Source organism: Schistocerca nitens, chromosome 6 (genome assembly GCF_023898315.1).
Source record: "Schistocerca nitens isolate TAMUIC-IGC-003100 chromosome 6, iqSchNite1.1, whole genome shotgun sequence".
NCBI classification, from domain to species: Eukaryota; Metazoa; Arthropoda; class Insecta; order Orthoptera; family Acrididae; genus Schistocerca; species Schistocerca nitens.
The window spans coordinates 171,456,207-171,472,875 of NC_064619.1; the positions used below are offsets into that span (position 1 = coordinate 171,456,207).

Below are 16,669 nucleotides of genomic sequence, written 5' to 3' on the forward strand. Positions count from 1 at the left end.
AAAAATCCCTTATCTGGAACAATAGATTAGGTACAGAGCGAGTGTTTGCATTTCAACAGAATTATTTCTCAATCTCTCTTGCAGTCGCCAGGCTATTAAGGCCCTCATCACACGGCGTGTTTCACTCTTCATCGAGAAATGAGCCGTTGCTTTGCATGAACAACATCAGCTGCACAGGTTTCGCTTCATTGTGCGTTTTCTCTGAACTTCTGTTAAACCTCTCTGATGAGACTGTACAATCTCACTCACTCACTCACATACACATACACACACAGGCACACACACACACACACACACACACACACACAAAATGACAAAGGAAAAAATTTTATTGCTTAGTACATTTTCGCTGTTCGTGCAGTACAACTTTAGCACCAGAAATAACATTTTAGTTTGTCACATCTTTACTGCCAGTTCTATTTTCAACACATTTTACGGACAGTATTTACATATCCCACTGAATGTACCTGCAAAATTATATCGTTGTACGACTAATAGTTCAAAAAATGTGACGTCATAGTCATTTAGATGCGTGAAAAACTAGCGTAAATTACCCAGACTGTGTTCGTCCAGTATTTCATAATAAGAATACCTAACAAGGTCCAACGAACTTCAAGCACAATTTCAAACCTTTTCCAGACTTTTTTGCTCTTTCATTTTTAACTTCAAATGTTTAACACGTTAAGCCCTTTGTAAAGTATTAAGACGTTGGTGTTGTTTTACAACTGTACAACTGGGAGTTCGATTCTTTAAAGAATCGGGGGTTTACTGGTAACTATTAAACGACGTATCAAGGTCGTTTTTGGCCTACATATTGATCAACTGCCAACCCCCCGCCCCCTTTTTGTACTTCCATGTTACTCGCTTGGTCTCCATGACATTGCCGAATTAAAAACACAGAATTTGTGAAGCTGTTTTCACACAGATACTTATGACGTTTAATGGCACATTGCTCTACGCAATTTATCACCTGAGGCAAAAATTTTGATAGCATAATACCTGAGTACTACGGATGACGGAGTGGCCGAGCGGTTCTTGGCGCTACAGTCTGGAGTCGCGCGACCGCTACGGTCGCAGGTTCGAATCCTGCCTCGGGCATGGATGTGTGTGATGTCCTTAGGTTGATTAGGTTTAAGTAGTTCTAAGTTCTAGGTGACTAATGACCTCAGAAGTTAAGTCCATAGTGCTCAGAGCCATTTTTTTACTACGGATGACAGACAAACACAAGTCGTACAAAGTAGGACAACAACACAGAAGTTTTGTGTGGAAACCCTTGTGTTCACCATTATGCTGATACAGTAAACGACGTTGACTGGGAGGTCTTAGTCTATGTATTTCACAATGTACTAATGAAATTCCGTTAAACTGTTCAGGATCCAGTCTGTACTAAAATTAACACCACGTGTTCATGCTCTAATATCCCTCTACATTTGAGAAATCACTTCAGGTGCTACGGAAGTTCTGGTTACTAGTGTCTCAGATTGTTCATTGACGTTTCACATCCTGAAGATTTTTGTCTCCTCGGATGCCGACATTACCTAAAGCTGAATAAAGAAAGTAGCGACCATCGTTTGCGTCTGGATGGGCGACAGTTGAGTACGGCAATTGGTCAGCTGGACGTCACGTCGTACGTGGCAACCACTTTGGACCTGACTAGCATATGACAGAAGCGGGAAGAATTGATCTAATTAGCTGTTATCTTAGTGTATAAGAATGTGTGAAACATACAGACTCATTTTATATTAATTTAAGAGCCTAAAAAAGCGTATCAACTTTTCTGTGGTCAAAAACGCCGCATTGTTGCGCTGTAAACTGCTAGATTAGACTAGATAGCAGTGCGCGGTAGTACGTTTTTCTGAATTCCACTAGGCAAAAGGAATGCGCAAATATGCAAAATATGACTGCGTCAGACAAGAAGGTAAGATACATCTGGTCAGCTAGACCATGTGAAGTAAATAAACATTTATCTTATTGTGGAGCACTTAACAAGGAGCCGATGTAGAACATTATTTAACAAGGACAGCACATGTTTCTGCGTAGCAGAGTTGACGGAATACTCGATTTCAAATTCCAGGGTCACCAAGATAAATTCTCACTGAGTGATTTTTTCCCTCGATTCTACCGTCATGTTGAGTTTACTCTATTTACAACAGATTTGCGTAAGAGTTATAAATTCCACATCATATTACATTTTAGTATCTATTTTCAATTCTTAGCTTCATTTTACACCTGATCAATTTGATATGTAATCTAAGGAAGATGTTAAAAATTACATTTCATGCTTCATGTGGCTCATATTCTGAAGTTTCTCAGAAACCATTTAACAATTTTCGACCACATTGTTCTTCTCACATAAGTCGTTGAAGATAATAATTTAACGTGTTCCAACTGTCTCCATTGAGCCTGTTATAAAACTGTATGTTTTTGACAATGAAAAAAAGGTAAACATTGCCTGGAACCTAAGAGAAAAGTAAAAGACCAGAACATGGCGTTAAAATGAAAGACCGTTCTGCTTCCGCCTTTTAAATCAAATTAATTCAGCAACAATTAAGTCCTTCCGCATCAGCTGCATTCTGTAAACACAATTTTCTGGTTGTTCAAGTTAATGTCGCCGACGAACAGAAAAACTGCAAATTGGAAAGCTGTTGAAGATAAACATGATGATCCTGTGCTGTTCATGAACGTTATTACGCTGTTTGAAAACCGAGATAAGAGGTACCTGGAAAACATCAGTAGTTCTACCAACAATTACAGCTATTAGAAGAAAACAGTAGTAGTTCTTGAAACAACCACAGCAATTAGCATTCAAAATTATCTTCTGAATGAAAAAGCTTCCACTGCGTTTTACTGTGCAGGTTTTCAAAAGATGGCCTGGAAAACATTTTCATTATGGTTCGAGCAAAAACACCAGTTCCAAAAGAACAGGTATGACAAATGCGATAATGCTATTTTACGAGGCAGTCACCAGGAGGTCAATGTATTTCATATATTTTTGTCTAGTTGCGTAAATGTAAAAAGAGATAATACGCCATATATTGGTATGTGGTGAAACGCATGAGCTAAGAACTTGTAATTTAAGTCATGCCCTAATCGATCGACACTTTAGAGATCATGGAATGCTGTTTGAAACTTGTTCTAATCTACTCCCTATCCTACTCCTTTAGTTTGTTGTTAAGCTTCTCTTGTTTTCCGCTCTCAGTTTACGCAGATCGAATAATGCATTATTTGTATTGTGTCTCAAGCAACCCAACATACGCATTGTTTATAACTTAACACATCCCTATCGTATTTTTTTCTCTGAGAAAAACAAGGAGCGAAAAATTAGATCTCATACGTAATATTTCAAATCAGTTTAGATGATACTGTAACGTTGTTACATAAGTTTGAATGTAGTATCTCAATATTTGACTAGTTATTTACCGGTATTGTAATTCCTTATTCAGTCACATGTTTCTTTTACTTTTTCAGCAATTGTTGAAACACTTACCGAACTCGCAACGCTAATTAAGAAGCTTAGAGACGAAATCGAGCGGCAGGTAAGTGTAAAAATAGCACTTGCTGTAATTTTGCAATTAGTAGCACAATAACTTTTACAATACTTTGAGTAATCTTCTACTAGTGGAAACGTAAAACGTTAAATTATTTAAAAGCATCATGTGTGATATGAATATACTGCTTCAAGGCAGCTTTGCTTAGTTACTGCTTTATTGACAGAAGTTCCTGTGCTCTGAATAACTTATTTCGAAATTCCCGAAAACACCGACAGGGAGTGGGTTCGCTCGTAATATGATTATACAGTGTGGTCCATTGATCGTGACCGGGCCAAATATCTCACGAAATAAGCGTCAAACGAAAAAACTACAAAGAACGAAACTTGTCAAGCTTGAAGGGGAAACCAGATGGCGCTATGGTTGGCCCGCTAGATGACGCTTCAAACGGATATCAACTGCGTTTTTTTTTTTTTTTTAATAGGAACCCCCAATCTTTATTACATATTCGTTTAGTACATAAAGGAATATGAATGTTTTAGTTGGACCACGTTTTTCGATAGTGATAGATGGCACTGTAATAGTCACAAACATATGGCTCACAATTTTGGACGAACTGTTGGTAACAGGTAGGTTCTTTAAATTAAAATACAGAATGTAGCTACGTTTGAACATGTTATTTCGGTTGTTCCAATGTGATACGTGTACCTTTGTAAACTTAATCATTTCTGAGAACGCATGCTGTTATAGCGTGATTACCTGTAAATACCACACTAATGCAATAAATGCTCAAAATGATGTCCGTCAACCTCAATGCATTTGGCAATACGTGTAACGACATTCCTTTCAACAGCGAGTTGTTCGCTTTCCGTAATGTTCGCACATGCGTTGACAATACGCTGACACATGTCGTCAGGCGTTGTCGGTGGATCACGATAGCAAATATGCTTCAACTTTCCCGACAGAAAGAAATCCGGGGACGTCAGATCCGGTGAACGTGCGGGCCATGGTATGGTGATTCGACGACCAATCCACCTGTCATGAAATATGGTATTCAATACCGCTTCAACCGCACGCGGACTATGTGCCAGACATCCATCATGTTGGAATTACATCGCCATTCTGTCATGCAGTGAAACATCTTGTAGTAACATCGGTAGAACATTACGTAGGAAATCAGCATACACTGCACCATTTAGATTGCCTTTATTGATTGGCGACTCCATAGTGTCCTGTGCACTACGACCAGATAATGGGTATACTTGGAAGGAGAGACAGCATTGGTCGTATATTTTTGTTTATTATCGCAAAATCGATTTTCGGTCACTTCGTGACCATCTTCAGTGCTGTAATATATAACTTAAATTAGTAAGCACTGGTGTCAATAAGCATTACGGCGATCACATAGACTCCACTGAGTCTATGTGTTCGCCGTAATGCTTATTGACACCAGTGCTTACTAATTTAAGTTATATATTACAGCACTGAAGATGGTCACGAAGTGACCGAAAATCGATTTTGCGACAATAAACAAAAATATACGACCAATGCTGTCTCTCCTTCCAAGTATTTAGATTGCCATCGATAAAATGGGGGCCAGTTATCCTTCCTCCCATAATGCCGCATACATTAACCCGCCAAGGTCGCTGATGTTCCACTTGTCGCAGCCATCGTGGATTTTCCGTTGCCCAATAGTGCATATTGTGCCGGTTTACGTTACCGCTGTTGGTGCTGACGCTTCGTCGCTAAATAGAACGCGTGCAAAAAATCTGTAACCGTCCGGTAATTTCTCTTGTGCCCAGTTGCAGAACTGTACACGACGTTCAAAGTCGTCGCCATGCAATTCCTGGTGCGTATAAATATGGTACAGGTGCAATCGACGTTTTTGAGATTCCCGATTCTCGCGCAATTTGTCTGCTACTGATGTGCGGATTAGCCGCGACAGCAGCTAAAACACCTACTTGGGCATCATCATTTGTTGCAGGTCGTGGTTGACGTTTCACATGTGGCTGTTTCCTTAAATAACGTAACTTTCCGGCGAACTGTCCGGACACTTGGATGATGTCGTCCAGGATACCGAGCAGCATACATAGCACACGCCCGTTGGGCATTTTGATCACAGTAGCCATACATCACACGATATAGACCTTTTCTGCAATTGGTAAACGGTCCATTTTAACACGGGTAATGTATCACGAAGCAAATACCGTCCACACTGGCGGAATGGTACGTGATGCCACATACTTACATGTTTGTGACTATTACAGCGCCATCTATTACAAAGCGAAAAAAGTGGTCCAACTAAAACATTCATATTTCTTTACGTACTACATGAATATGTAATAAAAATGGGGGTTCCTATTTTTAAAAAACGCAGTTGATATCCGTTTGACCTATGACAGCGCTATCTAGCGGGACAACCATAGCGCCATCTGGTTTCCCCCTTCAAGCTAGACAAGTTTCGTTCTTTGTAGTTTTTTCGTTTGATGTTTATTTCGTGAGATATTTGGCCCGCCACTATCAATAGACCCCCCTATATACGGAGCGCATTGGAGTATTCAGCGCTGACAGAATGGTACAAGAGGCCAAAACTGGAAAAGGTGTAGACTGGGCTACTCATTGTCCAGAACGTCCTCTTCAAGGGCGACAATTGGAACTTCCGGCTTCTTTTTTTTTTTTTTTTTTTTTTTTTTGACGCCTAACACCAGCCAGAGCTGTAGAATCACTCTTTGTTCCCAGAGAGCCTGCTCTAGGCCCCGCCTTCACACTGAGTAGCACTTCTCTCATTGGTTTAACTACGCACCGTCTGACGTGCTGCGCCACCATGCTTCCGTGTCTCTCAGTGGTGCACTACCGTCAGGGTGGCGCAGAAGCGACACAGGCCTGCCACTGGCGTGACATTGCTTCCAAACGCGGCCAAGTAGCGGGTAAAGCCGCACGTTAACTGTCGGCTCGTGACGGTTTGGGACTGCTGCTAATTGTCATTTGGTAGTACGGTAGTTAGCCAGAGATGGAAGTCTATACAGAAGATTTCATCTGTGAAGCTGAAAACATTCATCGATATGCAACATGGAGTGTGAGGAATATTCAGATAAATGGCAGAAAGTTAAAGCAGACGTTCTTCAGAAAAGACGACGATTGGCCAGCATCACTTACATTTCGTTCCTCTTGTATTGGGTCTGTTGACACGTCACATTACACACAAATCCTCAGAATGTATTCCAATCTGTATATGTGTCGATACCGAGCAAGACTGTGCTGAACAGAGCAAGTTTTAATAATATCTTCAGCAAATTCTGGAGATACATTCGAAGGCTGAGCACACACTTTGAACTCTTTATAAGAATTCCAAAAACACATTCGACATATCTTCTGGCCCTACAGAGACTGTATCTGAAAACGTTTCGAAAAGAAATTAGAGGATGACAATTATTGCACTATTTGAAATAAAAGCGTCATAACTTCTGAATGGTTTGCGTTAGGACGTTCAAACTACACGATTGGCCGCGGGGTATGGTGGGAATTAGTACGTGCAGTATGGTTTGGTTTAGCGACGAAGCCCACTTTCATTTGGATGGATTTGTCAATATGTAAAACTGGCGCATTTAGGGGACTGAGATCAGCGTTTCGCCATCGAGAAGTCACTTCACTCTCAACAGGTGACTGTATGGTGTGCAATGTCCAGTCACGAAGTAACCGGTGCGATATTCTTCGATGGCACGGTGGCTACCAAACGGTGCGTGAAGGTTTTGGAAGATGGTTTCATCCCTATTATCCTGATTTCAATAAGATGTGGTGCATCCAAGACGGATGTCGACCCCATCGAAGCAGGAGAGTGTTTGATGTCCTGGAGGAGCACTTCGGGAACCCATAGGCCTCAATTGGCCGCCATATACTCTGGATCTGAACATATGCCGCTCCTTTTTGTGGGGCTATATTAAAGACAAGTTGTACAACAATAACCGCAAAACTATTGCTAAGCTGAAAACAGCCATTCAGGAGGTCATCCACAGCACCGATGTTCCGACACTTCAGCAGGTCATGCAGCCGCTATTCGTCTGCGCCATGTCATTGCCAATGGTGGCAGGTATATCGAACATGTCATAGCCTACATCCGAATATCTGTAGTGACATTTACATGTTGAATGAAGTGTGTGCATGCCGTAGTTTGTAACTAATTTACGTTTTTTTTCATATAGTTCAATAAGTGTCATCCTGTATCTCTGTCTTAACGCAGTAAGAAATGTCAAATACCGAAACCTTAATCACCAACGATTACAAGAGAAAAGTAATCACAGCCTTCATACTACTGCCTGCTTTGAGAAAATTTAGTTTCATTGCCACTTCCTGACACTGATCAATCTGGCGATCTTTTATTTTATCCAGCGAGAATGAACATGAGTCCGTGGTGTGAATCATACGAGGGTGAGTCAAATGAAAACGTTAAATATTTTTTAAATATTATTTATTGGGCAGAAGTGGTACAAAGCTGTATCACTTTTCAACATAATCTCCCCCACGCTCAATGCAAGTCCTCCGGTGGTTACAAAGTGCATAAATTCCTTTAGGAAAAAAATTCTTTTGGTAGTCCGCGCAGCCACTCATTCACCGCATGGCGTACCTCTTCAGCAGAACGGAATTTCTTTCCTCCCATTGAGTCTTTGAGTGGTCTAAACATATGGAAATCACTTGGGGCAAGGTCTGGTGTGTATGGTGGATGAGGAAGACGCTCAAAATGCATGTGTGTGAATGTTGCAACTGTTATACGGGCAGTGTGGGGCCTTGCATTGTCATGTTGCAAAAGGACACCTGCTGACAGCAATCCATGTCACTTTGATTTGATTGCACGCCGCAGAAGATTTTTTAGGGTATCTCTGTATGATGCACTGGTGACAGTAGTCCCTCTAGGCATGTGATGCTCCAAAATGACACCTTTTTCGTCCCAAAAGAGAGTCAACATAACTTTTCCTGCTGATGGTTCTGTTCGAAACTTCTTTGGTTTTGGTGATGAGGAATAGCGCCATTCGTTTCTCACTCTCTTCGTTTCCGGTTGGTGGAAGTAAACCCAGGTTTCGTCACCAGTAACGATTCTTGCAAGGAAGCCATCACATTCTCGTTCAAAGCGCCGAAGAAGTTCTTCACAAGCATCAAAACGTCGTTCTCTCATTTCAGGAGTCAGCTGCCGTGGTACCCATCTTGCAGACACTTTGTGAAACTGGAGCACATCATACACAATGTGGTGTGCTGACCCGTGACTAATCTGTAAACATGCTGCAATGTCATTCAGTGTCACTCGGCGGTTTTCCTTCACTATGGCTTCAACTGCTGCAATGTTCTGTGGAGTCACAAGTCGTTGTGCCTGACCTGGACGAGGAGCATCTATCACTGAAGTCACACCATTTGCGAACTTCAGCTGGCTGGAGTGGCCGATCGGTTCTAGGCGCTACAGTCTGGAATTGCGCGACCGCTACGGTCGCAGGTTCGAATCCTGCCTCGGGCATGGATGTGTGTGGTGTCCTTAGGCTAGTTAGGTTTAAGTCGTTCTAAGTTCTAGAGGACTGATGACCTCAGAAGTTAAGTCCCATAGTGCTCAGAGCCATTTGAACCATTTTTTGCGAACTTCCTACTCCATTCGTAGGCTTGTTGCTGTGACAAACATGCATCACCGAACTGAACCTTCATTCGTCGATGAATTTCAATAGGTTTCACACCTTCACTACGTAAAACCCGAATAACAAAATCTGTTCTTCCCTGGTGCAAGTCGCAAGTGGGGCAGCCATCTTTATACTGATACTGCGACGGTATGTGTGCATCTGCACTATGCTGCCACCTACTGGTCATTCTGCACGGTGTTTGTAGCACGCTTACCAACTTAAGGATAACGGCGCGAAATTTCGATTTGTTATTACAAATTTAAGGTTTTCTTTAGATTCACCCTCGTACACGGCCAGCAACAATATCGAGAAAAATTTTTTGTTGCAATAAACCAACCCGCAGTCAGGTGCCTTGATGACACGTATTATGTTTACATTTTATAGCCAACATAGACTTGTGTATATTGGCTACCTTTTTAGTACACCTTTAACAACTCTTCCTGCGAGAAGTAGTGGCACCCAGGATTTACTTAGAAATTGCCTCTTTTTGGATTTCACATTCTTTAAGTGAAGTAAAAGAGAGGCATCCTGCTCATCAGACTCCACGACAGACCGAAATATGGCAGCGCGGCAGATCAAAGCGGAGGCAGAGGACCCGCTTCTCTTTGGATAGCGCCGCCCCGCATAGCATGTGTGTGCTGCAGAGAAGCACTTCTCAGTAGCTCCGTGTAAGGCGGCTTAGGGACAGATGTTGTCTCAACACCACACTGTGCAGGTACCACTGTATTATACGGGGAAACATAACAAACACAGAAAATGCACTGTGCTGCGTGCACACAACAGGGTTCTGGAAAAACTCCAAGGGAATATACAATACCTACTTGCAACTTTCCAGTCTCTCACAGTCTTCTCTCAGCTGTTGCCAAACGTCGAATAATGTAGACCATTACTGTTAAGGAACTTTTCTGCTTACAGTTGTGCAGCAGCTCAGTCATTGTCAACAAATTTTCCATATGTCAGCGGCGTATCGGTCATTTCTTTACTTGTGTAATGCCGCGTACATGAAGTAATTACCCAGTTATTACGACAACAAAGAATGCTGGGAAGATGCAGCGCGTGCGAAGTAATGCTAGTTAGGAGAACCAATGTGTACACTTTACACTATTGTCTAACGGGTTGCTTGCCTAATTAGGATTACAAACATAATCCGAAGCCCTCTTGAAAAATGATCAGTTTGCTGTCCCACAGAACATAGTAAGAGTTGCTGGTGTTTTCAGACTTGGTGAACGGTTCAAGATATAGAAATAAAGTTTTCAGCAAATGTAGTTCACTAAGAAGTTTAACCATTTCCTCTTGTATCAGTCGAGATACTGAAGCAAGGAGGCTCACGTTTTCCTTTTTTCTTTTTTCATTTTTTTATGGAACGATATAATTTCGAAAGTACGTACTGTGTTCGAAAGTTCTTGGAAAGACGAGTACAGAGATGCGACGCTTCTTAGTTTTCATGTGCCAGATCAGGTGGTCTAGTAATGATCGATCAGAGGGTTAGCTGCCCTCTGTAATTAAAAAAAGAAACTGAGTGATTCAACGATGAACTTCAACGGGTGTCATGGGATGTCCGTCACAGAAAAAAGAATTGGTTAAGCGCGTCCCTGGAAACTAGGAGATCCCGTGTTAGAATCCCGGCCGACTACGGAAATTTTTGAACTGCTTTGAGACTTGCCTTCACCTCTCAACGACGTGAGGAGTCCCCAGGAACGACACGAGGCTCGAATTCCACGTTAAGCTGCCGGTCCACTTCCTCGATCCGATAACTGTGGCAGTTTAGGAAGACACAACTCATGGTAGTAGCATCCAATTGAAAGAATTGTACTCAGCCGTTGAGCCACACGAAATTCCTACTTATGTTCGCGTTGAGACATTATGAAAAGTTCTTACAAATGTACTCAAATTGAAAGACAAGGCGGCCGGAATAGGCTATTGCGTTGTAAATACTGCCAAGAGGGTCTCCACAGCCAGGCTCCACCATTACGTCAAGCCCTTCGATTGCAAACTTGTTTACACAAAAGATGCTCATTTAAAAATGAGTATGTACAGACATTTGAAATAGTTTTCGTAAGCGCTTTCTGATGCGCTATAAGATACACTGTAGTTCCTTTAAAAAAAAAAAAAAAAATAACCTTGCTGACGCTCTGCTGGCTAAAGCAAGGTGTAGGGAAAACAGGTTTTTTCTTAGTAGCGTAGGCCCAACTTCTTATGGCATATAACGACGGAGCCTGGCATGAGAGTCCCATCTGCAACAAAATATGTTCTCTTCCGTGTACTGTCATTCGCCAAAGGCCGGAGTGGCCGTGCGTTTCTAGGCGCTACAGTCTGGAACCGAGCGACTGCTACTGTCGCAGGTTCGAATCCTGCCTCGGGCATGGATGTGTGTGATGTCCTTAGGTTAGTTAGGTTTAATTAGTTCTAAGTTCTAGGCGACTGATGACCTCAGAAGTTAAGTCGCATAGGGCTCAGAGCCATTTGAACCATTTTTTTCTTCAAAACCTCTTAGTAAGTCACCCTTGTAACGGTAGCGCCCTTCGGAGCACAAGGAGTAAAGACCACATCATCACTGTCCCGAAACGTGGTCACCATTGTTTTTTCAACAGTGGTCTCTACCAGAAACGTTTTCACGACTGTCAGCCTGTGTGCTTCCGCTGAACTGACTGGCGCTTCGTTTTCGCGTTCCATCAATCGTCTCAGTTGTTGAAAGGAATGCCCAGCCTATGCTCTCTCTCATCATGTGTCACCATGGTTCGGCAGACTGCCATGCGCTCAGCGTTCGGCTCATCAGCCAGCATTCGTGACACCGACACTCACCCTAAGAACACTTCACGTATTTCTTATCAACAGAGGGGATTGTGTGCACAGATCCCGGAAGTGCCAACTACGGAGGCGACATCTTTCATATCGCATCGGCAACCCTCTAAATCAATTGTCCCCATTCGTGTGACGAGATCGTTTTTGTTCGTTATCACACGACGCTCGGTCTTCTTTGAACTATCACACCCGCGAACGCACTTTCTTCAGATTCATGACACCATCACTAAATGCCTCAGCCAACTGGTGAAGAATTTCAGTGGGTGTCACACCACGATAGTGAAGAAAAAGAGTGATTACATCGTGTTCTTGTGATGAAGACGTCGCAATTTCAAACACCAAAATCAGTACTCACTGTCGCCGCAACTGTTGCGAGGTCATTGTGTTACAACAGCGCTGTCATCATACACGAGTGCTCTGGTGTTTTAACGGAAACCGCGCGTTTCGTGGCTCCTGATAAAAAATCGGAGATCTCAGTACACGCACCTCGTACTACAGCCTATCTTGTTTCTTTCCTGTCTGTGTCTGTCTGTGTGTGTTTGTGCGACTGTATCAGCAGTCTGTGAATTATGTAGTGAGTCGTTCCATGGCCGAGCAGCTTTGGCTCACTTGTCCCCACGGAACACACACAAAAGAGCTAGATACAATAACGAAGCGAAATACGTGAGAACACAGTTCACTAAATTCTCTGAGAGAAAGTAAACCTGCTGCTACCACATTCTAAAATTGTTTCATACTTACACCAGGTGACCGTGAAAACGCAAGGAGTTGATCGAGGCGTCAATTGACAGGTGAGTATGTTATCATAGTCCATGGCAGTAAAGTGATGATGCAATGTGTGTTGCAGCGGACGGAAATCCAGTACCTGCGGAGCTTGTTGGAGCACTGCGACATCTGCCAACGCTGTAAGTATCTCTCTGCAGTGCCCTCATTGGTTGTCACGACCCTATAAGGCTCTCTTCATATCTTGTATTCATCCCCACATTAGACAAGTGGTCTAAGGCGTTGCAGTCATGGACTGTGCGGCTGATCCTGGCGGAGGTTCGAGCCCTCCCTCGGGCATGGGTGTGTGTGTTTGTCCTTAGGATAATTTAGGTTAAGTAGTGTCTAAGCTTAGGGACTCATGACCTTAGCAGTTAAGTCCCATAAGATTTCACACATATTTGAACATTTTTTTTTCGTCCCCACAACATGACCACTGTCGTTCCCATTTGTGATACAGCATCTGCGTTTATCGACACCCCAACTGAACATCACACATGAATTAAATACATGCAACATTTCTTTTGATTATGCGTGTCAAGTTAAAATGATGTGGCGGTGTTCGATTCGCATCTGGATCTCTGCCTTTAGTGGGCAGCATAATACCAGTGATGACATTCGAGCAGGCCTTATGGACCGTCTAAAACCTTCACTCTATCTCGGGCTTCTTTCCTTTATGTTCAAAACTCTGGAGAGGCCCTCCCACCATGCAGCAAGAGAGGCCCCTCTGAGAGAAAGGATGTGGAGAGAAGGGAGTTTTGTCTCGTCCACAGACTCAGGGTTAATGTTGAGAGAGAAATCTTTTACTCTGAACAGTCACTGTCTGCAGCAAATCAAAGCCACGATCCCTCTGAAAATGTTTCCACAGATGGGGATGAAACGTTGGGATCACCAAGAAAATATACTTGACCGTAGCTTATTATTCCAGTTCACACAAACATCTTCAGTCTCTCTCTCTCTCTCTTCTCTCTCTGTCTGTCTCCCTGTCTCTCTCGTTAATTATACATATCCTAATGAGAGCTAAAAAGCTTAATTCGACCAATATCCAAAAATGAGAGCCCAAAATCATTAGGCGACCATAGGCCAACCAGCATATTATTTGTATTATCTCAGCTCTAAAACCTTGAAGTACACGCAAGGGGCGTTCAATAACTAATGCAACACTTTTTTTCTGAAAGCACGGTGATTTTATTCAGGATTCCAATACATCATATTATTCCCCCATCTTTTGGCAAAAAATCCTATTTTTCAACACGACCTCTGTTCAACGTGACAGGCTTTAGCCACCTTACCGGGAGGGGCTGTATGCCCACATGGTACCAGTCTAATGGTCGACATTGGAGCTGATGTCGTACTGCCTCAATAACCCCTCCATCATGAAAGTAGTGCTTCCGGCAAAGAGCACACTTTATTGGGCCAAACTGCCGGAAATCTTGAGGTGCAAGTTCGGGGCTATAGTGTGGATGAGGGAGAGTAGTCCACTGAAGTTTACTGAGCTCATCTCGGGTGCTCAGACTTGTGTGAGGCCTTGCGTTGCCCAGCAGGGCAGCGAGGTGTTTGATTGTGATCCGCAGATCACATCAAATGAGAGTGTCCTCACGTTCCAATATCGCAGGAGTCACAGCTCTGTGAGTTCGGTCAGCACGTGGGGGATCAGAGAGGTTTGCGCGACCTCGTTGCGATGATGGAACGCTTCAGCCAACGACTCGCCGTGCTTTTGTCGAGTGTCAGGTCTCCGTAGATATTCTGCAGGCGCCTATGAACATCTGTGACGCTCTGGTTTCCCGTCAAACGAAACTCAGCACTCTGCTTGGAACGACCTCTGTTGCAGACGCCATTTATAGTGCAGCCACCTATAGGAACTTCCAGAAACTATAGGGGCTGAAAAGAGAATATTCCACGATGCCCAACAACAAATTCACATTTTTTTCAACCGAAATTGGCAGAGAAAAAAATATGTTGCCTTACTTATTGGACGTCCCTCGTAGAACATGAGCAACTGCCAAAGTATCTTAAATGTTATATCCATGACAAATATCACTCAAGCTTCCGGAAACACCAAGTGCATTAATCAAAGTGACTGATTCTGAGCGGCAGTGTATCTGAAATGTTTTCCTCGGCCACCCATAACGAAACAGCGTGATTCCACCGTTGGGCATCATCACGGTTCTGACATCCATCGAAGAGGCGTCAAATGTGGGTGAGACGCTGTGTGATGACTTTCTCGCCATTTGACACGTCCACGGTGGCGTTGGGCAGAATTGTGGTGAAATTTGGAGCCATTGTGATATCATTAACCCACTTTACACCTCGCATAAGCTTCTCAGCTCTGGCCGTTTTTTCAGGTGTGTCGACACCTTACTTTTCAAGCGCCGCGGAGCCTGAGGGTGACATCGCAGAGCATCATGCTTTTCCACCGTTACTGAGGAAGTTTGTAGGTACCATTGAGCTAAATTTCAAACTTCCACGTTACGTTGCAACGGGGGTCAATTACGTGGTTTCAAAAGAGTGACCCTTTGATTGTGTTGCGCAATGTAATCATCTACATCTACATCTACATTTATACTCCGCAAGCTACTCAACGGTGTGTGGCGGAGGGCACTTTACGTGCCACTGTCATTACCTCCCTTTTCTGTTCCAGTCGCGTATGGCTCGCAGGAAGAACGACTGTCTGAAAGCCTCCGTGCGCGCTCGAATCTCTCTAATTTTACATTCGTGATCTCCTCGGGAGGTATAAGTAGGGGGAAGCAATATATTCGATACCTCATCCAGAAACGCACCCTCTCGAAACCTGGCGAGCAAGCTACACCGCGATGCAGAGCGCCTCTCTTGCAGAGTCTGCCACTTGAGTTTGCTAAACATCTCCGTAACGCTATCATGCTTACCAAATGACCCTGTGATGAAACGAACCACTCTTCTTTTGATCTTCTCTATCTCCTCTGTCAACCTGACCTGGTACGGATCTCACACTGATGAGCAATACTCAAGTATAGGTCGAACGAGTGTTTTGTAAGCCACCTCCTTTGTTGATGGACTACAATTTCTAAGGACTCTCCCAATGAATCTCAACCTGGTACCCGCCTTACCAACAATTAGTTTTATATGATCATTCCACTTCAAATCGTTCCGTACGCATACTCCCAGATATTTTACAGAAATAACTGCTACCAGTGTTTGTTCCGCTATCATATAATCATACAATAAAAGATCCTTCTTCCTATGTACTCGCAATTGTTTATTTTAAGGGTCAGTTGCCACTCCCTGCACCAAGTGCCTATCCGCTGCAGATCTTCCTGCATTTCGCTGCAATTTTCTAATGCTGCAACTTCTCTGTATACTACAGCATCTTCCGCGAAAAGCCGATATGGAACTTCCGACACTATCTACTAGGTCATTTATATATATTGTGAAAAGTAATGGTCCCATAACACTCCCCTGTGGCACGCCAGAGGTTACTTTAACGTCTGTAGACGTCTCTCCATTGATAACAACATGCTGTGTTCTATTTGCTAAAAACTCTTCAATCCAGCCACACAGCTGGTCTGATATTCCGTAGGCTCTTACTTTGTTTATCAGGCGACAGTGCGGAACTGTATCGAACGCCTTCCGGAAGTCAAGGAAAATAGCATCTACCTGAGAGCCTGTATCTAATATTTTCTGGGTCGCATGAACAAATAAAGCGAGTTGGGTCTCACACGATCGCTGTTTCCGGAATCCATGTTGATTCCTACAGAGTAGATTCTGGGTTTCCAAAAACGGCATGATACGCGAGCAAAAAACATGTTCTAAAATTCTACAACAGATCGACGTCAGAGATATTAGTCTATAGATTTGCGCATCTGCTCGACGACCCTTCTTGAAGACTGGGACTACCTGTGCTCTTTTCCGATCATTTGGAACCTTCCGTTCCTCTAGAGACTTGCGGTACACGGCTGTTAGAAGGGGGGCAAGTTCTTTCGCGTA

General features: G+C 43.2%; 1 protein-coding gene across 1 annotated transcript in view; it reads left to right on the forward strand.

The window, feature by feature from the left end:
* LOC126262531 (cartilage oligomeric matrix protein) overlaps positions 1-16,669 on the forward strand; it is a 472,157-nt gene that overhangs the window by 331,510 nt on the left and 123,978 nt on the right. Inside the window, exons 6-7 of the mRNA XM_049959203.1 lie at positions 3,469-3,536; positions 12,792-12,849. Of these exons, the coding sequence (XP_049815160.1) occupies positions 3,469-3,536; positions 12,792-12,849 (126 nt within the window). The remainder of the gene's footprint in view (positions 1-3,468; positions 3,537-12,791; positions 12,850-16,669) is intronic.